At 36.3% G+C, this 27,141-nt stretch overlaps 2 protein-coding genes and 1 long non-coding RNA gene across 5 annotated transcripts in view; 1 reads left to right on the plus strand and 2 right to left on the minus strand.

The window, feature by feature from the left end:
- Nucleotides 1–4,674, plus strand: part of LOC309493654 (B-cell receptor CD22-like) — a 265,008-nt gene extending 260,334 nt beyond the window's left edge. The window contains exons 11-16 of the mRNA XM_082162840.1: nt 13–270; nt 363–620; nt 804–897; nt 1,066–1,111; nt 3,078–3,335; nt 3,420–4,674. Coding sequence (XP_082018966.1) covers nt 13–270; nt 363–620; nt 804–897; nt 1,066–1,111; nt 3,078–3,206 — 785 coding nt within the window. The 3' untranslated portion in view covers nt 3,207–3,335; nt 3,420–4,674. The remainder of the gene's footprint in view (nt 1–12; nt 271–362; nt 621–803; nt 898–1,065; nt 1,112–3,077; nt 3,336–3,419) is intronic.
- An 8,171-nt stretch (nt 4,675–12,845) lies between these two features.
- rac1l (Rac family small GTPase 1, like) lies at nt 12,846–15,607 on the minus strand. The gene is given in 2 exon segments (XM_082165040.1): nt 12,846–14,965; nt 14,968–15,607. Coding segments are annotated over 2 exon segments (495 nt in total). The 5' UTR covers nt 15,416–15,607; the 3' UTR covers nt 12,846–14,918.
- Nucleotides 15,608–17,527: 1,920 nt separating this feature from the next.
- On the minus strand, nt 17,528–23,993 carry LOC309495740. Of its 3 annotated transcripts, XR_014204810.1 has the most exons (5): nt 23,976–23,993; nt 23,473–23,570; nt 23,332–23,385; nt 20,313–21,860; nt 17,528–18,437 (listed from the first exon to the last, which is right to left on the minus strand). It is a non-coding gene; the product is annotated as an uncharacterized lncRNA (long non-coding RNA). The 3 variants fall into 3 exon arrangements; XR_014204811.1 differs by lacking the exon at nt 23,976–23,993 and having other exon boundaries at nt 17,528–18,427; nt 23,473–23,626; XR_014204812.1 differs by lacking the exon at nt 23,976–23,993 and having other exon boundaries at nt 23,473–23,624.
- Nucleotides 23,994–27,141: the final 3,148 nt, after the last annotated feature.

Here is a 27,141-nt window from a genome sequence, read left to right on the forward strand (position 1 = left end):
TCTCTGTGTTAGACTCACCCAGGAACGTCTCAGTGTCCATCAGTCCATCTGGTGTAATAGTGGAGGGAGATTCAGTGACTCTGAACTGCATCAGTGACTCAAACCCTCCTGCAGAAATCAGCTGGTTTAAAGGAGGAAGGAATATTTTGCAATCTGGTGAAACCTACAGCATCACTAATATTAAGTCTGAGTCCAGTGGAGACTATCGTTGCTCTGCTAGAAATAAACATGGGTCTCAGACTTCTGCTGCTGTGAATGTGAATATCATGTGTAAGTCTGCCTTTATCTTTAGCAGTTCTGGAAGATTATTTGTGCAATAATTTGTCTCACTGCATGTCATTTTACACTTGTTGTCTTTGTAGATCCTCCAAAGAGCGTCTCAGTGTCCATCAGTACATCTGGTGTAATAGTGGAGGGAGATTCAGTGACTCTGAACTGCATCAGTGACTCAAACCCTCCTGCTCTGAACTTCAGCTGGATTAAAGGAGGAACGATTGTAGGATCTGGAAGAATCTACAACATCTCAAAGATCAGCTCTGATGACAGTGGAGAATACAAGTGCAAGTCCATCAATGAACATGGAGAGAAATGCTCTGATAATGTGACTTTAAACGTCATGTGTGAGTTAATGATCATTTACACATTGTTCAAAAACTTCAAATTCATAATTTTCTAATATTTATTGTGAGTCTCAGAGATCAGACGCTGTAACTGTCACAGGTGAAGCTTTTATTAACACACTCCTGTATCTTCACATCATTCATCAGTTTGGAGAGTTAATCATGATGATCTTCCTCTTTCAGTTCATCATGTTGCTGGTGGGAATGTGATTGTGATCACAGCGGCATCTGGAGGATTATTCATCATCATCATCTTCATCATCATCCTGTTTATACTGTGAGTTAAAAAACTGCAGTGATTATTGTATAAGTTCACTTTTGGTCTGATGTAGAAGAAAATGGCTAATTTGTGTTTGATTGTTAGTAATCTTTAAAAACAGCTTTCATATTCACTCTTAATTTAATACATTCGTCCATATGCTGTTAATGTCTGTGATTGAAACAGGAAGAAACAAAGGAGTGTTAAAGCTGAAGATCACACAGTGAAAGAGGTAAATCATCTAAACACAAAATCAGTCGATCAGCCGTTATCTGTGTCTCAGACTGTAACTGTACGAACTGATGAGAAACTAACATTATCAAAGTCTTTATCAACACAAAAATAAATAAATAAATAAAACTGAAGTAAACTTTTAACAAATTTTCCATGGTTTAATCATCGTCGACGTCACTTCAGTGGTCTGGGAAAAGCACATAAAAGTCCTGGCAGAAAGCGATGCATAAGGATGTAGTGTAACAACGAATTATTATTTTTTCCGAATTGTTAACAACTTAGTGTTAACTAATAATAGTTGCAAACTCGTACTACCAACAAAATATTAGTGCATTTCTAGAACTGGGCGTGCATGGTTACACTACATCCTTATGCATCGCTTTCTGCCAGGACTTTTACGTGCTTTTCCCAAACCCCTCAAGTGACGTCGACCAGAGTCCTGCACGGGTTCGGGTACCCACGGGTGAGCCACAAATTTTGCTCAAACGGGTGAAAAATTTCCAACTGTGTCGGATACGGGTGCGGATCGGGTCGGACACGGGTCTAAACACGGGTTTAAAACAATAACGTGCAAACGTAAAAATTTTAGGAACACATTTACAAAAATATGCCTGTATTTCAAGTTGATAAAATAATTTAAAATCCACATCAGTTTATTTGTGCCAACGCCCTCCCAGGAGTCTCTATACCTACTTTCACTTTTAAAATTCATCATAACCAGTCGTCGAGATGGATGCTGAGGAGTTGAAGAAAAGAATAGCTAATGGAGATGGTAAAGTTGTCGACAATACGCCATCAAAAATCAAGTCCAGTGTGTGGGAGAAATTTGGAGTTATCTGAAGAAAACAATATTGTGAAAGGCTTTGCTGCATTTTCGTGTTGGATAGCCGCAAATGTGGAACTTCATCACTGAGGAAGGACGCAGATAACTGTGGTAACAAACCTAGCATTTTCAAATTTAACACTGTTAAGTATGTGTGGTGTGCAGGGCGTGTTTGAACCCAAAATGGTCAGATGTAGGCTAGACAAAATTGCGTGGCAGATATAGTGTTGTAGCCGCGTCTGTTCGATTGGTAAAATGTGATAAGGCTACTCAGTTTTGTGGTAACGTTAGCCATGTTCTTCATGTACGCGGCCTTTTGACAGCTTCGGCTGAAGTTGTCCTTGTGTTAATTGTTGTGTAATAATTTCTGTATGACCTGGCAATAAACATTTTTGTAAGTGTGTCTATAATGTGATAGTCTAAACTGATTTTATTTCGGTTGCGGGTCGGGTGGTCGGTTCTATTTTAAGCGGTTTGGGTGCGGATTTTAATTAGTGCTGCTGTCGGAAAACGGGTCGGATACGGCTTTAAACACTGCGGGTACGGGCGGGTGCGGATTTACAAAATCGGACCCGTGCAGGACTCTGACGTCAGCATTCGGGTTAGCAGTAGCATGAGCCGTCTGGCAAGTGTTATTTAAATAAACTCCTGATACTTACAAACTTTCCAATGCCTCGTTTTATGAGTACAGAACCTATTTGTACTACTGTATGAGTCTGGTACCATTCTGGGCATTATGAGTGAGGTAATTTACGAGATACATCCTTGGATCCATTAGAGCCTGCACTAAGCCAGTCAGCTGATATCTCTAAAAAAACTCTAACTTTAATAATGTTCGACCAAGGGAAAAAAGGCTTCTGGGGGGTGTTGGGCTCGAGGACATGGTGCAAAGGACCTTAGGTTGATTTTACTCTGAACCATCCCTTTAACATATAGTGTGATGATTGAACATGTCACTTCATTTACTCATTCTGCCCTATTCTTCTCCACTCCATGTGTGAATCAATGAAATATGTATTTTACATCACTACATTGATTTGATCTAACCTGATACTTGATCTTTGATCTTTGGTACTGAGAATCTTCAGATCAAACTGATTTACTGGTCTTAATAATAATTGAAAATGTTCTTGTATTTCAGAATGATCTCGATTCTGATGCGTCACAGAGAGTTTCAGTCCATGACAAGCCTCTTTCTGAACCGGATACAGCCAATGATGCTCTGTATGCCAATGTGAAACCCCCAAAAAATAAGAGGAAAAACTCCTGAATCCAGAGATACTGAGGAGATCCTTTACACAACTGTCCAACATCACAGAAAGACAGAGACGAAGAGAGCAGAGGAGAATGAATGTCAATATGATAATATAAGAGTTCATCAGCCTGATGCTGCAGTGAGGTGAGAAAAACAACTTAAGTACCAGCTTAACCAGTACCAGCTTAACCAGTACCAACTTTGCTCCTGTTTGTTTTGATTGTTTAGGCGATCAACTGTTCAGATTGTGGAAGATGCATCAGTGATCTACAGCAGCGTCAAATGAGTGATAGAGACCAGCGAACACAAAGCCTGTGATCAATCATTTAATGAACGATTGGTGGAACTTAACCAGTACCAACTTAACCAGTACTATTTTAACAACCACAGATCATATAATCTGGGCTATAATATTGTTGTGCTCCTGTTTGTTTTGATTTGTTTAGGCGGTCAACTGTTCAGATTGTGGAATGAATGATTGCTGGAATGTTGGACCAGCTTAACCAGTACCAGCTTAACTAGCTTAACCAGTAGCAATTTAACCAGTACCAGTGTGTGTATATATATATATATATATATATATATATGTTACTTTTTGAAGTTTGTTTGAGTTTAATCTGTTAGTATAGAGTTTGTTGTTATTCATTATTTTTTGCTCTTCAGATTGGGGCGTACGATTAGAAATCAGACAAGTGATATCTGCACAACTTATTAATGTTCAAATGTATTTAATTTTATGTATTAATGTATTTTAATAGAGTTTCCTCTGCCTGTTTTACTCTATTTTTACAACTAGGACCAGTGCTTCAATAAACCTGATTAACCTTCGAGACATTTTAGTCTGTAATGTCTTTACTGGATTCACAGCACTGGTAGGACATCTACTGGTTGACTTGTGAATTATTGTTCTTTGATGGGACATAAACAATACCTCAGATTACATTGGCATCCACCTACTTTACCCTCCTCCTTTCTTCTCTCTAGTCAGGATCGACAGAGTCTCTTTCTGTTTCAGATCTCAAGCAGACAGCGAAGAAAAAAGTAAAATGTTTATATTTGTGCTTTGTGGATAATGGTAATAAAATGTAAATAAGGTTTCAGAGACCAAATACCCCAGATGGAGGGAAATAATATGTATTTCAAATTAACATAAAAGAGCCCCTTGAGATTAAAAAAAAATACAAATGAATTATTATATTACTGTTGTAGAAACTAAAAGGGATAGTGTTTGAAACGGGGTTGCCATGACATAATCATATCGAAATTCATTCTTCTGTTAAGATTTCTGATAAAACATTTGGCATCAAATATTACTACTTCTGTGTCATAAATTCAATCTTATTTCAGGTTTTGCACTGTTTCTTTGTGTGGTGTGTGGAAAAACAGATACATTTGTAAGGAACATTTCCCATTTTGTTTAAATGGGTTTTATCCCAGTAACGTCAGTAAATTACCTCAGTTTTCAAAATGAATCCTGTATCACGTGATCATAAACGGACGGCAAAAGCAGTTCCTCGAAGTGACCATCATAGGCTATACACTTGGCTAATTCATGGAAAGACCCTTCTGGAAAAGATAAGATTGTGTTCACTTGTTTTTAACGGGCCGTCGACGTTGAGTAGCGTAACGCCCGTTTCACACATACTCCGTTTGCAGTGCGTATTTTTTCCGTACCCATGTTAACAGGTTAGAGCTTTCACAAATATTGGGGATATTTTGGGGATATTTAATTTAATTTTATCAATCAATAAATTCCTCTTGAAACAAACTTTGTTGTATTATTTAAATTTAATACTGTGAAGCTGCTTTGATACAATCTGTATTGTGAAAAGCGCTATACAAATAGACTTGACTTGACAATGCAGCGATCGTTTCCACCGAGTCTATTTTTGCTGTGCTGCAAACGCTGAATTAAAGTGACAGCGCATGTTTCGTGGTCAACTGAACACAGATTGACTTGAAAATGTAGTAATTTCACCATAGATGCATTTAATTAAATAAAATGGAGTAATTTCACCATAAATGCTTTTAATTCAATAAAATGTAGTAATCTCACCATAAATGTATTTAATTATCTTAAAGTCATCTTTTTACTTTAAGACCGAGGTAAAGCAAGGAAAACTACAATTTACCTCAACAAGGCGACACAATGAACAACACTTGTCTTATTTGTGGAGGTGGAAAAACAAGTTCTTTGTGACATGCAAGATTTATTGTATTAAAATTAAAATGCAAAAGAAAAGGCATGAGAGTCGGCTGTTTTTGTCAATTTTAAGTTTTAATTTAAAATGTTTGCGATTTTAATATAAGTACATGGTTAAATATTTGACCACTTGCTTGAGCAAATTAATATAGAAGTAATGCATGGAATAATAGGCCTACGTTGTTTAAATTGTGTTTAAACGTGCATACGTCCATTAAAGAGTGTATGTGTACAAAGAGAATCGCAATGCTGACCAAACTTTTTTTTAAATAAAAGTTGCTGATAACTTCTGGATTTGAAATAAAAATAGTGAGTATGTGTTTGTGGTACAGCCGCGGATCAGTTATGCACTGTAAACGCAGAATATGTGAAAGCACTATAGCGTGCTGCTCCTGCACCGCATACTCACTTCACACGGACTAGCCTATGTGTGAAACAGGCGTAACCCGTCACCGTTTCGCAGAATGAGTGAAAACCAATCAGATTTTACAGTGGGTGGGACTAGTCAATATTACTCTGACGCATTACAAATAATCTGTCTTGACAGGCTAAAGAACGAGCTTCTGTGATTATAATGAGGAAATAAATTAATTACATAAAATAAACAATACAGTAAAGCTGTTTTATTGAGGATATTATTAATTCACTTGTTTCTTTTCCCACAAAGAAAGACTCTGTGTGAAGAGAGGTAAGTTGCACTATACTTTATTTACATGTTATGTCCATCAGAAGACTGTGTGGATGCACAACACACTTTCAGAAATATACATTTTAATTGTCTGATTTTTAAAGGTTTACACTGAACATTTACATCAAATAACGCACTTCATAGCCACACATTATACACAATGTACAGAGCTGAAGCAAGACTTGATGACAATCATATGTGTTATTCTACAAGCTCTCTTAATTATATATGAAAATATGTAATAAACAATTACAAACTATATAAAATTCAAATATTCAAGGAAACAGAGAGTGACAAATTAGTAAATACCGTATGAGAAAGTTAACATTATATTGAAATATAATAGCACTATTTTGTTAGTCATCTTTTTTCATTTACAATTTTTCTTGGTCTCTTAAACATCTTCTTAGTTCCTCCATGGTTTTGTTCAGTTTGTCACTTGCATCTTTCATCAGCAGCTTCATTCATCAGCTCAGGAACATCCACCACTTGTTTTATGAAATCCATGTTTCCCTGCGTTTATATGTGATTTAAATCGTCCTTATGCGCACGATTCCTGTGTGCAAATTATGTGGAATGATGAATGACACTGTGTGAATAATCAACTTTGTCTCCTAAACAGGGGCGTCACCAGATAAATTTTAACGCATGTGCTGAGGGGGTGCTAGATCATTGAAGGGGGAGCTGCACAATTATAGGCAATATACATGTGTATATATATATATATATATATATATATATATATATATATATATATATATATTAGAGGTGGGCATAGATTAATTTTTTTAATCTAGATTAATCTAGATTAATTTTGAAATTAATCTAGATTAATCTAGATTAAAATGGCTCATTTGAATTCTGCCGAAGGCATTCAGAATATGTGTGCTACCCAAATAATGACTATAAAAGTAAGTCTTTGAGAACGGGTTTCTCAAGCCAGGTGGCGCATTAGACCAGGGGCTCATCTCCTGTTTCCAAAATGCATCACAAACTGCTTGAGAAAGCTGTTCTACTCATAGACTGTAAAAGGTTACTACTGTACTGTTACCGTCCGTAGGCAACATTAGGTAGGCCTATGTTATTATCAACTACTATAGGCTATCAATTAGGGATGGGCGATATGGCCTAAAATCTATATTGTGATATACATTGCAGCCTCTTGTGATAACGATACAGTATATTATAATAAAACCATTTCAGAACAGATTACACAGACCCATGCTAAACAACTGCTAAATGTATTTTTTTTTAAAGGGTGTATGTAGTTTTGAGAACATATATTGTGCAAAACTGTAAGTATACAACATAATTTTGCAGATAAATAAAATGTAAGTACACTAGCTGCAGAGACTTAAGTAGGTCTAATGTTTATTATGGCTTGGAGCTTATGAAACCCCAAATTTAAAATTAGAATATTGTCTAACTGATGTCTTTTCAGTTAAAAAGAAACACAACAACGATTCTTAAAATCGAGATTATGTGCTACACCACTAAGATATATTGGAATGGGAATAATACGCGCGCGCTGGTATTCAGTGATATCATGTTTCGTTTTGAATTTGAGGTGGTCGAACGGATTAGTCGTGTGTTAACTTACCGAACTGTTACCCCACACACTCTGTATATAGTTTGCTGCTGCTCGTCTGACGGCTTAAACCCGAACCAAGTCCAAATAATGGATGTTGCACCGATCTTTTTCACCAGCTTTCACTTTCAGCCGTGTTTACTTAAAGGTCCCATGACATGCTACTTTTTGTAGGCTTTAATATAGGCCTTAGTGGTCCCTAGTACTGTATCTGAAATCTCTTTCCAAAAATTCAGCCTCGGTGCAGAATTATAGCCACTACAAGCCAGTCCCAGAATGAGCTTCCTTCAGACAGGCCGTTTCGGTGTCTGTAGCTTTAAATACTAATGAGGAGGAGAAAGGCGGCGCGAGGTGGAGGGTGGGTGTGGCCTTGACCATCTTGCGCAACGGGAACGTGGCGTGCATGTTTACGTTGGATATAGCAATGGCAAGAAGACACGCAGTCTTTCAAGCATTTCAGTTTGACCCAGAATCTGATCCAGATGGAGAAGCAACGGATGAAGAAGTTGCAACTCAGCGGCTCCAGCAGGACGTTTCCGAATGGTCAGTTTAAAATATTATGTCTGGATACGGTACTTTATTCGGATGGTTTAGTTATTATCATGTAGCTAACGCGAACCTACTGTTGCCTTTTCATGAGAGATCTGTAACGTCGGTATTTATCTTATTACAATATCATCAAGCTCTGCGATCTTGAAATGCGGATATCGCGCGCGCCATATAACCAACAGGAAAACGGTTATCCAAATAACAAAGACGTGTACAACACTCGCGTTACAGTGTGTGTATTCACACACATAAACTGCATAGCTAATGTTACAGCCATATTCTACGTGTAAAATCTAGGTAACGTTAACCATAAACAGTAAAGCAACACACTTATATATCATTAGTTGACTTACTTGTCCGAGGTGTGTAGCTGAGCCAAAGAGAGTGATCCAGACTTTAGTTTCAGACGTTCAGCAAGCCCAGCTCTGTATTGACCCTTCGGTGTTCATTTGTACATCCAATTATTGAGCAATTGTTATGCTTCGCTCGCTCAAAAGCCATGATATCTCTCGTCTCGTGGACAAACTAAAATCGCGCGCGCGCGTTCCTACTTCCTAGCGCATTTTCTCATGGGCGGAAAATCTCTGGGCGGGCAAAGCAGAGACAGGAGAGGTAACATTTCCTCCTTATGACGTCATAAGGAGGAGATTCAAGATCAGCGCGTATGAACCTCCATTTTCTCAAAGGCAGAGAAAGATAGCAAAAGCTCGATTTACACCGATTGAAATTTTTAGAAACTTGGGGACCATATACAGGCTAGGGGAACTCATATTAATGTTAAAAAACCTCAGAAAGTGAAAATTTCATGTCATGGGACCTTTAAGATGACGACGAATATGCGTTGCAGCCGGGTTTACCTCGCGGCCGCGGGTAGATTGCGTCATCATAGCTTGTGTAGTATATAGCCATCTCCCATCTCCCAACCCAACTTGGAGAATAGATTAACGGCGATATTTTTTTTATCGCGCGATAAGAGTCTCGCGTTAACGCAGCACGTTAACGCCGATAACGGCCCACCACTAATATATATATATATATATATTAGGGTGGCCCTTAAATGTACGAATTAGTTTTTTGTTTTGTTTTGTTTTTTTGCAGCCTGACCCGCTAGATTTGTTCCATTTATGCTAAAAACACCCCAGAAAAAAAATGGCCCACAAATATTAATATTTAGAGGTAGCTCAAGCACATCAAAGTTCACGTTTTTTTTAGCCAATTCTACAAGTCAGCAAAATTCTTCATTCTAAAACGTTTAGCATTGAGCATTGTATTCAATACTATACACAGTTTGCAGAATGCATCACATCACATAGCCTGTATTACTTGATCACAGTTCAGTGTGAGTACTATATTAATTATTTAACCAAATATATCTTACACAACATACATTTGACTATTGTAAGATAACTGATGATACGCATCTTTTCACATTTAGTCCAGGCAAAGTAACTCATTTTGGAGCCAAAAATAGAACTAATTGTAAAGTAATTTTTTGCAGCTTAGATCATTTCTATGAGGTGTCCAGAACAACATACTAAAAGTCCTAAGAAATCCTAGTTGAGGAAATATGTTAAATTCTCATCAATCCGAGATGTGTGCCAATAAGGCCAGACTAACAATACACCCCAATGGGGCTATTTTTTTTCTTTTACTCCTATCAAAATGAAACTTTACACAATGAAAGTACCCATGAAGAGTCAAATTTTTTGTATTACAAGTTTCTTTGAAAATGAATTTGAATATGCAAATGAGCTATACACTAATCGAATATATAGGCTACCCAAAATACACCCGCATAGGCTTAATTTTTTTCCTTTACTCCTACCACAATACAACTTTACACAGTGAAAGTATACATGAAAAGTAACATTTTTGTTTTACAAGTTTCTTTGAAAAATCTATTTTAAATATGCAAATGAGCTCAACACTAGGCCTAATTGACTTATGGCCAAGAAACCATAAAGTCACAAGTAGAAAAAACAGGGGCCAAATAACTAACACATTCATGTCCATTCAGTAAGTTAACCTATGCATAAACACGATAAATTTGAAGTCACTTGCCACACTTACCTGGGTCACTTGCCACAAAAAGACTTATATTGACCTTAAGAATTGATTGCACAATCTTGCCTCCAGTTGCTTTCTAAATTCTTTTTTTTTTTTTTTTTGCGAACAAGCCTTACCCAATGACATTCCCCCACAGATAACATCAGAAGAAAGTCAGAATAGCCATCTTAGTCATTAGTAACGTGGTGAGATTAAATTTTGGGCTGGTAGATTTACAAATGATTGGTATTGTTGGTAAGATTACGAGATTACAGGCAGAAGTCATTCTTACCAACTAAACCATTCACTCTCACACAGAAGACAGATGAAAAACTGGATAGACACACTTTCCAGACATTCCAGCTCTTTAAAATAATTTTGCCAGACACCAAAACTGCTTCTCTTTTTGTAGTTAGCAAGTATTTCAGAGCAGGCGAGCCACACATCAGACTTCCACCGTTTGTAAAGTAGCTTTGCAGTGTTATGAGAAGCTAGCAACAGCAATATCTAGGTTAGTTAAAGAAAAAAACTAAACACTAAAATCAAATAAAAATAAATAAAAATAAACCTCCCATGTTGTTGTTACCTGTTGTTACCGACCCTGAATACCAGTGGGGGTTATACCTCTGGCAGGTACTACCAAGCCAGGCAGTTTTCAGGTTAGAGGCCAGTCTAAAAGCAGCATTGCCATCACCCATTGGCAGTAGGATGATTGGATGAAGATCGGGTCGATGTATTTGTCATACATATGAATGGTGTTTCTGCCTATATGCAAATTAGGACATATTCAATAAGTGTGGCACTCATGTGCATATTCAAATTCATTTCAAAATAAACTTGTAATACAAAAAAAAACATTTCTTCATTTCTTTTACTATGTAAAGTTTTATTGTGGTAGGAGTAAAGGAAAAAATTAAGCCTATTTGGGTGTATTTTGGGCATATTCGATTAGTGTATAGCTCATTTGCATATTAAAATAAATTTTCAAAGAAACTTGTAATAAAAAAAATATATACTTTTCATGGGTACTTTCATTGTGTAAAGTTTCATTCTGATAGGAGTAAAGAAAAAAATAGCCCCATTGGGTGTATTGTTGTCTGGCCTTATTGGCACACACCTCGGATTGGTGAGAATTTAACATATTTCCTCAACTAGGATTTCTTAGGACTTAGTATGTTGTTCTGGACACCTCATAGAAATGATCTAAGCTGCAAAAAATCATTTTACAGTTAGTCTGTCGTAAAACGCTACTTTGCCTGGACTAAGTTTGCACAGTTCAAAGTCAATAGTTCAGAGTTTCTTAACACCACGCATTTCTGTGAAAGTGGCTTTGTTAGCCCGTCGTTAACACAATTTATGCTTCTGCAAGAAATGCGTAGAATATATTTTGTGCAAAATAGGTGTAAATTCAGAATTGCCATTAAATAAGCAAGTATGTAATTTAAATAGTTTAGATCAAATTAGGCAAGTGGTAATTATCACAAATTGAGCATAATAACTGATTATACAAAATTTCAACGTCATCGAGCCACCCCTAAATATTGTTCAAATTAGCTCATATTTTGCCTGAATTATTTTTTCATGTATTGGAACAACTTGAGGGGGTCAGACAATTATAAATCAAAACTTGAAAAATAAGGGCCACCTTAATATATATATATATATATATATATATATATATATATATTAGAATGTCCCCTTATTATGTCGAAATAATGAGTTATGTCGAAATAACGACTTAATATCTCGAAATAACAAGATAAGTTTTCTTTTCTTCTTCAAAATGCGGTTCAGGGCTTCCATAGAATACAGCCTGAATATAATTGCTTCCGGAAATTCTTTTTGGGGGTGCTATCAGGGTGCTTTGGTCTTTCTTGGGGGTGCTGAAGCACCTGCTAGCCCCTCCCTAGCACCGCCCATGCTCCTAAATTATGTTAGAAAAGTAAAAATAGTCATAAATGATTCAAGAGTATGGAGCTTTAAAAATGAATAGCAGCTCAGATCATTTGCTCTTTGATGAGAAATGTTTTATTGTGTTCGCAGACTTTAGTATTTTGTCAAATCGCTTCTAAAACTCTAGAAGAGAAATGCGCGAGATTACTGAGATTTGTTTTGCAAAAAGAAATAATAATCACTCTTGAACACTTGAAGTTTTAAAGATTTATTTATAAAATATTATCAAAAAAGTTTCGACCTCAAAGATAGTCAGATTAATAAGTGGATTTGATGTTGTTCTCGCCTGAAGATGCTGATGTTGGTGTTTGTCAGATGAGATGTATGTAATGCCTGTGTGTAAATATGTAATTTGTGTGAATTATTTCTTCAAATGTATATTTAGAAGCCAAAACAATAAAACACTCCTAATGTTTTAGCAAAACTTTTATGTAAAATACATTTCTAAAACAGAGAGAGAGAGAGAGAGTGTGAGTGTGTGAGAGTGTGTGTGCATGCATGCATGCATGCGTGCGTGTGTGTGAGAGAGAGAGTGTGTGTGTGCGTGCGTGCGTGCGTGCGTGCGCGTGTGCGCGTGCGTGCGTGCGTGCGTGCGTGCGTGCGTGTGTGCGTGTGTGTGTGTGTGTGTGTGTGTGTGTGTGTGTGTGTGTGTGTGTGTAAATCTAAAAATGGCTTTGAATGTTTTGCTGATATCTTTGTGATCTGTGGATATCTTTAAGTTAAATCAGGATCAGGTCAAAAGGAGTCTGTTCCAGGGAAACACACACCTGTAATCTTGTCTGATTTCCACAGAACATCGTGTGTGTCCGCAGGGAGGGGAGATGGAAAAAAATAAATGCAATAATAGTCCACGACTTCATATGGGAAATCTAAGCTGATATAATGTAGGCTACTTGTTTATATGTCTGAACAACTATGGCCACAGCTCCAAAATGTGCTGTTTGTGCAGTTTTCAATGATGTAACAGTCATTTAAATTATTTTAATAATTTTTAGTTAACTTTAAATTAATTTGTGTGGAACAATCCACATGTTGTGACTGAATGAGAGAAAAATCAACTCAATTAACTTGTAATTTAAATTAAAATCTTTATTTAAATGCAACTTAAATTCTGCACTAGGCAAGTAGCAAGTGTCACTTGATCAATAACACTGACATGCAATATAATCCAATATAAGAAAGATGTCTCGTAAAAATTATATAAATGCATATGTTTGCACGTGGGAAATCTAAACTGATATAATGTACTTTTAAATTGCAATTAAGCTATCAGTAATGTTAACTGAATTCACAATCAATGCTGAAATTCTTCTCTCATTCAAGGTTTTTTTTTAGCTCAGGATTTAACACAGTTTGAGGCGAAAGAAGAGTTACAGGTTCAGTTACTGCATGAGACATTACTCTACAGTCACGTGGAAGATAAACGGGCATCTTGTTGTGGTTATTTTCAATTATTGTCCAACAGTTAAATCTGGAGTAATGATGCGGAAAATGTACTCATGGATTTGTGGCCTGTCCCGTAACAAACACATTTACAGCAGCCAGAGAAAACCCAATGTTGAACTATTAAGGGCCAACTACCCAACTAAAGTAAACACTGATCACCATAATGATGACTTTCAATAACTTTCAATAACACAACAACATCTAAATCTCTGTCAAACATGGCAGGGCCCAGTGTATATAGTCCAGGTTCAACACATGTGTGTTAGTTGGGCCTGGATGTGTAATAGAAACCTCTGGCTCCATCTAGTGGCAAATATTAGTTCATGTTTATTGAAAGGGCCCATATTCGGCACAGTGGCTCATTAGGAAACACTGTCGACTCACAGCAAGAAGTTCTCCGGTTCGAGCCAGGAATCCTTTCAGAGTTTGCATGTTCTCCCAGTGTTGACGTGGGTTTCCTCCGGGTGCTCCGGTTTCCCACAATCCAAAGACATGCAGGTTTTGTGGATTGATGAGTGCTGGGTTGCATCAGGAAGAGCATCCAGTGTCAAATTTGTGGCAAACCCAATGTGTTTGTGGGGAAGTGGACACTGCAAATGAGCGGGATTAAAGCTTGGAAAATATATATTGAAAGGGCCCCTATGCTTTTCTTCAATATGTTCCTTCATGTTCACTTATAATGTTGATAAAGTTTTTTTCACAAAAAACAGTCATATATTCATTAAAAAAATCTTATTTTCTAACATCATTTGACACTTTGTGGCTCATATAATGATATCAATGCATAGGAACAAGTATCAACACATTAAGTTGCTGGACATTCAGTAAAGTCAACTAGGAAGTGTAAATGAAGACTTTTTTTTTTTTTTTTTTTTTTTTTTGCACACAATACAATCTCTCAAAGCATTTTATACACCATTAACTCTCCAGCAAACCAATGTATCCTCACCAGTACATATCTGATCAAACAACGTGCATTTTGACAAACTGATATACTTTAATAAAAGTATCAAGTGTGTATTTGATCAAATCAGTGTAACCAATGGGTCTGTCATTCAAGCACATATTCAACCTGTAAACCAGTACATACAGTATGTTTTATTTCCTGAACAGCCTTTCACAGTTTCTCCTTCAGGTGAGCTCAGATTACAGCTGGTGTGTGTTCAGTCAGTTCAGAGGATTAAACACTTTATCTTTCTTTTCTTCACTGGGGGCCGATGTAGACCCGCATGAATGACTTCATTAAACACCGTCTTAAGGCCTCGCTGTGTTAATGCTGAGCACTCCAGGTACTTCACAGCTCCTGTTTCTGTAGCCATAGCCAGACCTTCAGTGAAAGTGATGGGGGTCATTTTCATCTTTTCCAGCCTTTCAATGGTGTCCTTGTCGTCTCTCAGATCAAGTTTAGTCCCAATGAGAATTATCGGAGTGTTTGGACAAAAATGCCTGACCTCTGGAAACCATTTTTCACGGACCTTCTCAAACGAGGCTGGATCCACAAGAGAAAAGCAGATCAAAACCACATCAGTCTGAGGGTAGGAAAGTGGTCGAAGCCTGTCGTATTCCTCCACTCCTGATGTATCCCACAGTGCCAGTTTCACTGGATTCCCATCGACAGTCTCACTGGCAGAATAATTCTCAAACACAGTGGGGGTGAGCTCCTCTGGAAAAGCACCGGTGGTGTAGGTGATCAGAAGGCATGTTTTTCCCACAGCCCCGTCCCCGACAATCACACACTTTATGGACTGCATCTGTGTCCACGTATCATGCTATCCTGTTAGCTGTGTCTGTCAATGAATCAATTAAAGCTGATTTCCCAATTCAACACACAGCGATTCCAAAGTAGAGAGTCGATGAAAGTCGAAGGAAAATATGAAGTTTCGATTTGAAGTTAACGCACCTGATCGACTGCATTCCAACATATTTGTTGCTGTTCCAGTTAAAGGTGCAGTAAGCGCTTTCTGAGAGACACTGTTGAAAGTTGATCGAGCACCAAAAGACACTTGCAGCCAATCAGCAGTAAGGGGCGTGTCCACTGATGAGGGGGGAGGGGCCTGTGCTGCTTACTGTGTTTGTGAATTTGGGGGGCGGAGTTATCAAGATAGGAATATGGTTCTTTTAGGTAGGCGTTTGTTTTGGTGATTTCAGATATAAACAGTGTTTCTCAGAAATTACTCACTGCACCTTTAAGTAAACAGCCACTCCCCCAAACTCTCAAACGCTAAATGAGGTCAGAAGAAGGTCAGGTTGGCAAACTCTCTTAATTATGTATTAATAATTCTGACATGGTGTGAACGCAGCATAAGCTCGTTGTTTTAGTTCAGGAGGAACCATAAAAGACGGGTGCTGTTTGTTTGTGGTGCTCGCTGACTGACGTCTGTCTACACGTGCTGGTGATGCGAGGAGGTATGAGACCATTAATGATTACGTCTTTATCATCAATATGTATCCAACAACATCTTATCATATTTTCTCTGGCTTTTCTTTCCATTAAAAAACACAGTTACAGAAGCCAGAGAAAAACTAACATTAAAATATCAAGAGTCAAACAGCACAACTAAAGGAAACACCGATCACCGTAATGGTGACATCAAACGTAACTATTATTTTAAATAAAACATCTACAGCTAAACAAAAAATAATTATTATTTAAAGATGCAACAAATTTCACAGTACAAGACGATTTAATGTTTGTAAATATGTAAGTTGTGTGAATAAGTTCTTCAAAGGGATATTTTGCAGCCAAAACAATACGAAACACTTAAATCTGCCGTCCGTAACTTTTGGCGCTCTATAGGTTAATAAACCGAACTGCTGCGTCCTGCTGAAGAACGTTGTAGCCAGAGCTCCTTCTCTCTGTTTGTGTCTATAGAGAGTCACGCAGGCTCTGGATTCATCCTCAGTGGTGTGACCCGACCGGTCTAAAATATTCCTAATATAAGCACTTATTATAGGTATTATACTGTAGTGAATCAGGAGAAGACAAAAACACGGTTTGGGAAATGGATTCATGATGTACTCGCTCATTTAAAAAATTTTGTCTCTGAGTTTCAATATGCGCAACCCCCTTTTTCCTGAGCTAGTTATCGGCCAAGACTTTCCGTCCCTGGAACGAGCTTCTCATCTATTACTGTCCTCTATAGTAAACAGTAGATGGCATCATAAAGCCTGTTTTTTTTTCACAGATGATTGCTTTTAAAATATATTATTTGGGGTTTAAACCATTTTGCCCAAATAGAAGAAAAAAATATCAGGTACAGTATCTTTAATGTTTATCAAAGCTTTTAAGTAAAACACGCGTGTGTGTGTGTGTGTGTGTGTGTGTGTGTGTGTGTGTGTGTGTGTGTGTGTGTGTGTGTGTGTGTGTGTGTGTGTGTGTGTGTGTGTGTGTGTGTGTGTGTGTGTGTGTGTGTGTGTGTGTGTGTGTGTAAATCTAAAAATGGCTTTGAATGTTTTGCTGATATCTTTGTGATCTGTGGATATCTTTAAGTTAAATCAGGATCAGGTCAAAAGGAGTCTGTTCCAGGGAAACACACACCTGTAATCTTGTCTGATTTCCACAGAACATCGTGTGTGTCCGCAGGGAGTGGAGATGGAAAAAATGTATGCAATAATAGTCCACGACTTCATATGGGAAATCTAAACTGATATAATGTAGGCTACTTGTTTAGTCATTGTTTATATGTCGGAACAACTATGGCCACAGCTCCAAAATGTGCTGTTTGTACAGTTTTCAATGATGTAACAATCACTGAAATTATTTTAATACTTTTTAGTAACAATTATTTTAGTAAGTTAACTTTAAATTAATATGTGTGGACCAACCCACAGTGTGTGACTGGATGAGAGAAAAATCAACACAATTCATTTGTCATTTAAATTAAAATCTTTATTTAAATACAACTTAAATTCTGCACAAGGCAAGTAGCAAGTGTCGCTTGATCAATAACACTGACATGAAATATAATCAAATATAAGAACGATGTCTCATAAAAATTATATAAATGTATATGTTTGCATGGACAATTCACAAAGCAAATCCTTCCCTATAAAGAGACCATGATGAATATATGAAAGCATATGGACAAATATAGAATCTGTTTTCTGAAGAAAAACAGATTAATTTGATGTGAAGTTTTTCAAGTATACAAAAACTGAAAGCAGGAGGACCAGAGACATTTTTTTTTTTTACAAGTTTAGTTAGCATAGTTGTGAAATGATGTGTTGATTTATAATGTTACAATATTAAGAAATTTGTAGAGACATCATCAAACCATCTTTAACTGGGATTCCATGGAATATTTTATTTTTCTTAATTCACATTTTGTCCAAATCTCTGATCATTTTGTAATATACACAAGGCTGTATTTATTCTCGTTGGCAGCAGGCGGCGCTGTTTAAGCAGTATCAATACGAGCCCTTCCAACTTTCATACGTCCTAATCGTCAAACACTCTCTTAACACCATTAACAACACCATGCACAACTTTTTCTGGCGCCTTGATAATCTCTTTGGTTCCTCCGACCACCGCGCCGGTCACTGGAGACGCCAGCAGAAGCGCAGTATTTCCAACAGCTCCAGCGACCGAGCCGGAGCTGATGAGTTTCCCGCCGGCCTCTACGGTGCTGCAAACGGCTCCCTTCACGATCCCGACAGGGACATCCACCACGGCGCTGACCACGCCCACCGCGCACTCGCCCACGCCCAGCACCGCAGATCCCAACATATTGAAGATATCCATGCCGTCTCGCGTTTACTATAGCCTTCTGATTCCTGCAAGCAGAATATGAAGACAGCTTGTGTATGTATGTTTATTCAAGAGTCATTCCTGGGGATGTGAATACTTTAATATTAATATTTCAGTCCCCCAGACTTTTTAAAGTGGTGTTTCACCACAATGAAATGTTTAAAGTACTGCTCCGCAACGATTAATCACGAATAATTGCATCCAAAAAAAAAGTTTTGTATATATAAATACACACATAGGCCTATGCATGTATATATTTAAGAAATATTTGCATGTATATACTGTACATTTATACATAATTTATATTATATATAAATATAAATATTTTATATATAAATAAATATTTTTTCTTAAATATATAGTCAAACCAAAAAATATTCAGACACCTTGCTATCCTCACTTATAAAATAACTACAGTGCCCTGCACCCAAGATCAAAAACTAAATCTGGTGTCTGCTGTCTGAATTATTGTTTGTTTGACTATACATGCATGAATTCACACAATAATAAATATACACAGTACACACGCACATATGTAAACACAAACTTTTATTTTGAATATAATTAATCGCGATAAATCACTGCACAGCACTAGTTAAAAGTGTTTCACAATAATTAGGTATTTCCATTATTATAATGAATAAAAATAATTATTGCATTTATATAATTTTTATCATACAATAATGTCTTATTTCTATCTTCTTATCCCTGTGGCACTTCACTAAATTTGTACTTTTAACAAAATGTGCACTGTGTCTGTAATAAAAAAAGACTACACTGTAAAATAAAAGTTGCTGTCAACTTGGATGTTTAAGTCATTTCAACTTAAATTACATTAAACTGACTTTAAAAATGTGTTGAATCTTTTATAACTTATAATTATTATTTTTTTTATTAATTAAAGCAATGTAAAAATATGTCGTCATAACTTAATGATCAATAAGTTATGACAACATTTTTCATTGTTTTTACTCATCGAAATAAGTTAAACAATTGTCAACTGTTTTTTATAAGTTATACAAGATTCAAAACATTTTTAAGTCAGTGTAATGTAATTTAAGTTGAAACAACTTAAATGTCCAAGTTTATTGTACTTGTACTTAAAACTTTAAGGCAGTATTTATTTAATTTTTTTCAGTGTATAAAATGATGTCCCTCAGTCTGAACTCAACCCCATCACACCAACCATTCGGGTCTCTTTAACAGTGGTGCTGAATATGGTAAGTAGTTTCATACTTTTAATCGTATTTTTGAGGCATATTCAACTCAACACCATCACATAAAGTTAAGATGGAAATGTATTATTTTTCAAAATGTTATTTTAAATCCATACGTATACAATGTACTTATTTCATTGCTGCCATATATGGTCTACTCTACACTACAGGAGGAGCAGTGGCCATTCTGAGCAAAAAACCTAAACGCCGTCACACTCAACCCTGTCACATATCTGGATATTTCTCATTGTTTAGTGGTTGAAAACTTGTGATAGGGTTGAGTTTTTTACTTCATTTATGAATAATTTTATTTAAAAAATATAATTGTTTTAGTAAATATATAAATGAACCAAAACCATGACAACTCATAATTTTGACAAAAATAAAATATTTATTATTCGACAATCATCCTACGTCAGGAATGGCAGTCAGATCAGCAGCAGAAACACTGTTGTGTTGTGCATGCAAAAATATGTTGAGCCAGAAAGAAGGGCACAATATGACAGAGAGACTCATTTAAAAATATAAAAATTAAAGGCAATTTCTTTCCTGTAATGTCTGTCAAAATGAGCCTTTGTGTTAATGCCCCTGAAATGAAGTTACTGTACATGCTAAACGTGTTATACACAGTAAATATATGCTAAAGTTAGCTATAATATCACCAAACAGAATATGAATACTGACCTGCTGTCACGGATGGTCTTGATGGTGGTCAGCTGAACTTCTTTAATTCATTGTTGAGTTACTCTTTATAGATTAACTGGAGGAACTGAAACCAGACAGTGGGAGTTACTGATCCAAACCCCCCAGTAAACAGGAAGTGAAGATGTTAGTAAAGATATTTATTTCTGGCTGAGAAGACATACAGTATTTCAACAGTTTTACTTTAATGTTCAAGTATCATGAAGAACATGCTCCTCATCATCCATGAGCCTGTGAGATTGGACAAGAAATCACTTGTTGAAATGCGAGGAGAAAACCTCTGGCCTTTATTTTCACTTTCACAGTCTTTCCTGTAAACTGGGGTGATGAGTCATAAAGTTGCTCTTTCTCCTAGATTTAAGGCTTTGAAACCTTGACATATCTTTATATTTAACTTCCACAGTCTTTCCTGTAAACTAGGGCTTTTCTTGAAGCTGCTCTTTCATATGGTAAATGCACATGTGGAGATTGGGGCATCTGTAGCATATTACAATGTGGCAATTCAAATTGATTATGACCATCTGAGCCATTGTACAATAAATGTTTGAATGGGATCTTTAAGGCCAAATGACACAGTTTTATATCTTTATGGATGGCCATTGGCTGATAGTTTGTCCTCCATTAATATCAAAATCAAAGATCAGATCTGATTACAGACAAACACCACCGTCTCATATCGGTTCTTGGTGTTCAGACCAGATAAGTATGATTTCTGCACAAAGTATGGAAATACAGGCAGGTAGGACATCATATTCGGAGCGAATGCAATGATTGGACAAACATTTTTTGGTTCTGAGATTTCCACAGACAATACATGTACATGTTTTATTATTTAGACCACTTCTATTATGGACTGCTATGAGGACGTGAAGGCAGTTTCAACCAGTATAACTAAAAACATTGTCTATTCCCAACAGCTTTAAAGACTATTCTGAGTATTCAGACGCTGAAAAAACAGAGGGACCAAAGACAATTTACACAAAAGACAAAATGTGTGACATAGTGAAGTTTAATTAGCATGATTGTTAAACGATCAGTGTTGATTTTTTATTTTACGATATTATGAAGTCATTTGTTGAGGCATCATCAAACCAGCATTAACAGTGTATGAAATATTATCTTTTTTAAAAAAAAAAATTATTAGCAATTTTTCTCCAATTTCCAGATGATTCACAGATAAAAGTTATTAAAAAGTGTTCACAGTATGAGTGTTAAAAGTTTTTAATCGTCTAAAGCTTTATCAATACCATCTGAAATACCCTGCACAACTTTTCCTGGTGCCTTGATAATCTCTTTAGTTCCTCCGGACACCGCGCCGGTCAGCGGAGACGCTATCAGACCGATCGCAGCGCTCACTCCATCTCCGACTGTGCTGGCGCTGTCGATCTCACTGCTGGCCTCTATCACGCTCTCAACGGCTCCCTTCACCATCCCCACCGGGACGTCCACCACGGCTCGGGCCACACCCACCGCCCCCTCCGCTAGACCCGACATCACGCCCTTAAAGATGTCCATGATCTCACGGGATTCCTGCCAGCGGAATATGGCACAGCATAAGTATGTTTACATAATCGTTTACTTATATCTACTAGAACTACTGTAGAACCTATTCTGTTCATTCTTTTGTACTCACAATCAATGAAAACTTGGGAATATCAGGTAACTTTAAAAGTTTGATTTCTGAAAAGGCATAAATTTAAGGTTTCTGTACATTTACAGTAATAAATACATATATTTCTACATTACTGTAAATAAGCCTATATATAAACAGTGCTGGGTAGTAACTGATGAACTACATGTAATCTGGATAATGTAATCAGATTCCAAAAAAATTAAGTGCTTGTAATTAGAATATATTACATTTTAAAATACTTGAATTCAGACTACAGTTACTTTTTATTGATTAAATGGTAACATATTAAGCCTGGTGCATCCTTATGGAATTGTTTTGTCTTGTTCAGGGTTTTTTAAAAATATTTATTTTATCATAATTTTGCCAGTGTTAATGTCAACAGCATACATTTTGGCACAGGTGTGTATTTTTATTGGAATTTTACTATTTCACCCTCATTTCCTTTAATAAATCTATTTTGCACTAGTAACACAAAATAGTTCTTCTCAGGACCTTAAGGACAAAAATGTCCCCAATTGAAACACATTAAAACTGCCAAGGGATTGGATTTTTAATCCAAGGGCCATTTAACTATAAAATGATGCACTCTTTGTTATTAATGGGCTTTCATTCTGTTGGTAAGGCTTAACAATGTAAAATTTTACAATTTTTTACCAGATGGTGCCATTTTTTTTTTTCAGGTTTGGCCCATAAAACAAATACTCGCTTTATTCCTGTTTTCTGCTAATGCATATTGTAGAGCCAATTGGATAAACATTTGGTTCTGCGCCCTAACAAACTCTTACTGAAAGCTGCTTTTTTTTAGATATCATCCGCAAATTTGGAACACAACTTTTTAACACAAGATTTATGGCTTTGAATTTCTAGCAGTTTTAGAGTTCAACATGTTTCATAAAATATACATTTTATATAAAACAATTTTCATAAACTTAAACCTACATTTTTGGTTTTACTAAAAACAAATATAGGCTATATATGACAGTTTTTTGACACAGACATTTTTGTCCACTATGGACCTATGTGTAACTTTTTTATTAATTGATGTACAAGGGTTAATATTCATGCAATGGTAATAAATTATTCATAATTTATTGATTCTCTCTGATTGTCTTTCAATGTGATAAACAAGGTAGGTCAAAAGTAATGTAAAAGTAGTCTGATTATATTACCTAAAATGTGTAATGTAATGAATTACATTATAACTACATGTTTTGTCATGTAATTTGCATGATTGGATTAAGAATGTCATCAATATATATGTATAATTATTTAACCATTCGGAATCATAATTGTTTATATTAAGACATAAATCCATGACACAATACTGACATGAGCAAATAGCTTTGGTTTCATTAATAGATTTCTTACTGTCAACTTCTGAGGAGCTGGAAGAGTCGGTGAAGTTTTTAAAGTTGTTTACACCTGTAATGTAAATGCAAATGAGGTTACTATACATTCTCAATGTGCTGAATAATATCATATCATCAAATATAGCTTGTGAATACTGACCCGAGGTCACAGATGGTGTTGATGTCAGATGAGGTTCTTCAGATCAGTGTGGATCAGTGTGGACTGACTAGATCATCTCAAGGGGGTTTATATACACACTGGGGGAACGGAAAACAAACGGCGGGAGTGATTGTGTTACAATGCTTTTTTTGGAGTTCAGTTTTGGATGATGCTGTGAACTATTAACCCTGTCTGAACCTGTAACGTCTCTGTTAATGTTTTACAGAGAAGAAACGTCAGCAGCAGCTCTGACTGGATCAATTCACTCTCAGGAGACAATTACATGCCAGTCAAAACCCCTCAGGAAATAAGACCAATGGTGAAACATCGAAACACTCAATAATGAGGAAAAAACTGTTCTTTTTTTCTTTGTTGAAAGGGACATCTACATTAACTTTAGTTTATACTCATCTTTCTAAAATGCACATCAGCTTCTCCGTGAAGAATAAGCTCAGTTTAAATGAAAAAATGACTGTGAATATATTGTGAGGAAAATAACTGACCTTGTATTCACTTTCATTTTCTGTTTCAGTGCTGCTCTTTCACCCAGTTAAGGCGAAGACAGTCAAATGTGCTGAAGTTTTATCCCAGATAACAAGTTACAATTACAAGTCAACACTGATGTGTCACCAGTAGATTAATACTCCGACGTAATGTTGTTTCAACATCATGTTTGTACCCTCAGTTATGCACCCTAATGTAAAAAACAAAAAAAACAACAACAAAAAAACACATATGGTTGCTAATTTGGATTATAAGATATGTGTTATGATTTTACTGGGGTATACTCATATCCAGAACTAATGACGGATGACCTTTTCTGGCTGAGTTAAATATTTTAATTACATTTTTAATCCAACATTTGGGTGTGTACATAGACCCAGTGTAGTGTAGTGTAGCTTGGAGATCTTGTATAAGATTTGATGAAGATAAATGAAACTATCTAAAGTTAAATCAAATGGTGTTTCTGTTGAGTTTTGTGAGTCACCATTGTGTTGAAGAGTAGAGTCTGTGCAGTCCAGGAGAAGACGATGAAACATGTAGCTTTACTTAACAGGCAGTGATTGTGTAGTTAATGATCCAGTGATATATAGCTGGAGGGAGAGGGGGATGTAGAGATAAGGAAGGAGAAAAGTTTGGACAAGACAATGTCCTGTGTGATCTTCTTTGAGATCTTCTGTCCAGGGTGCGTTTTATTGCTTTATTGCAAGGGTGAGTTTTATCTCAGCTTTTGTCTTAGCAGGAAAATCAGTTCTTACACCAGTAAAATCATAACACATATCTTATAATCCAAATAAGCTACCCTACTGTTCATGTCCCCTATTATTAAAGAATCTTAATGCTGTTTATCGGCTAAAGTGAATCAAGTCTCCCTGTAGTGAAAAGTGAAAGTGATTGTACACAGTGCTCTGTCTGACAGAAACAGCCCTGATTTACAAGAAGAGGTCTTTAAAAGGAGGGTGAGGGGGGAGGGGGGAGGGGGGGGGTGTGAGTATTGAATATGTGAATATGTGCCTCTAATGCTGTTGCGCCCATAACATCCGGTAAAGTGAAACAATACTTTCTGCTGTGTAAAGTGAAACAGGAAGTGCACAAGTGCTTTGTGGAACAAAAGACATTAACATCAGATGTGTGTTTGTTGGCTCTTTTACTATAAACTCTTGCCATTGCTTGATGAAATTTCACAGCTGAAATCCAGTAATCCCTATAGGAACCCATATGATTGTGAGTTTCACATGAGAGCGAAAAAGTTCCCCATGCAGATTTCACTCAGATCCATACATGATGACTATATACTATACTAAAGAGTGATCAACATCATCAGATTAGTTTCTGTTGCACTTTTTGCCATAACAAACATGTATCTGAAACACACAGTTAAAGCAACCATTGAACTAATGTTAAACAGTAAAGAGCCCAACTAAAGCAAATACCGATCATCATAATTTAGGCCTATGTTGTTGTTTTTTTTCAAACTTGTTTTTTCAATAAGACATCAACATCTAAACCTCTGTTAATTCTCAATAAGAGCTTCTGTAGACATATGACAGAAATAAAGTCAGTCTGGTTAGTAATAAGTGAAGCTGGCAATGCTGTGTTTGTTGTTTAATCCTCCTCTGCTGAGATCTTGAGAGATGTGTTAGTGTTTAATGTTCTGTTGGGATTTAAAGTGTTTCTGTTGAGTTTTGTGGGTCACCATTGTGTTGAAGAGTAGAGCCTGTGCAGTCCAGGAGAAGACCAAGAAACATTGAGAATATGCTGGATGTTGCTTTATTTAACAGGCGGTGATTGTGTAGTTAATGATCCAGTGATGTATAGTTAAATTCATGCATGTCGTTATCTGCAAGAGATTCAGTTTTTACATTGTAGAAACCATGGCCACACAGTGAGTCTAATGAAAACAATGCAGAAGTAGTAGTTGTAATGTCTACCACGCCACTCTGAGGATCAATATTTCCTAGATGGAGAGAGCTTCACGACAAACTTCAACTAGACAGAGACGCTGATCTTGCATGTGTTTTATTAGACAGGCGAGTAACTGTTTGGATACCTTTATCGACATGAATTATTGTTTTGTAGCTCATCACGTTTACCACCAATTAATTCAACAAATAAAGTGAATGGATGAGTAGTAATTTAGCATTAAACATTACATTACATGTGGCTAATTCATTAGAATGAAATAAAATCATGTGATCAAACGAAACATAATAAAACACAAAATATATGAAAGCATCTTTGGTGTTTCCATGGTTCCTACGGAAAGGCCGTGTCCTGGTTAAAATTGTTGATTTATCTGGATTTAAACACTGTTGATAATATTTGGGATAATGCAAGTACACAAGTCAACAAAATATACAACATTGTTTAAGTGGTTATTGGATATTTTAATCTAAAAATCTTACATATTGTGCCTTTAAAGCTTGAAGCTGTTGACTGCCATCATATGCTGTAATGTAATATGCAATTATTCTATTATAATTATGCCTTTTGATGTATTAAGTACTTATGTGTCGTAGTAAACCACAATTGTAACTGTATTAAAAAGTGGTTTTATAATGAAAGACACCAGAAGTTGTTGTTAAACAATTTATTAATAAAGTGTTATATAATGTAAGACACTTGTAATAATCATTGTAACCACATATTGAGAAAATGGTTTATGAAGAAAAAATATACCACACTGAATGTTGTAAGCATTTATTAAGCATATTGCAGAGTAGAGAAAATTTTTAAATGTATTAGAAAGAGCTTTGCCAAAGAAAGAAGAAAAATGCAATCATTACCGTCTATGTGTTGCGGACGAGATACAGAAGATACAGCAATGAAGAAAAGGTCCAGAAGAAGGAGGATGAAGCAAAGGCTTTAATGGCCAAGTCCTAGGGGGTTTCTAGGAGGGGATGACCAATGGACAAGTTTTAGGGAGTTTCCAGGTGGAGATTTCTGAAGATGTCAAAAAGTTGATGGACTTTAAAAAGAGCTGGAATGACATGTGCAGTCAGAGGTGGATTCACCAAGGACATCTCTGGTGTTAGATGCCTTGCCATTGGGCCTCATGAAGTTAAAAGCTTGTAAATTATTTGGTTTTGATTTACTTTTATTTTTTATTTTATATATTAGTACCTTTTATGTAAACTAGTTAATCTGTATTTAATAAAAAAATATATA

Source organism: Leuciscus leuciscus (genome assembly GCF_965113295.1).
Source record: "Leuciscus leuciscus genome assembly, chromosome: 3".
NCBI lineage: Eukaryota > Metazoa > Chordata > Actinopteri > Cypriniformes > Leuciscidae > Leuciscus > Leuciscus leuciscus.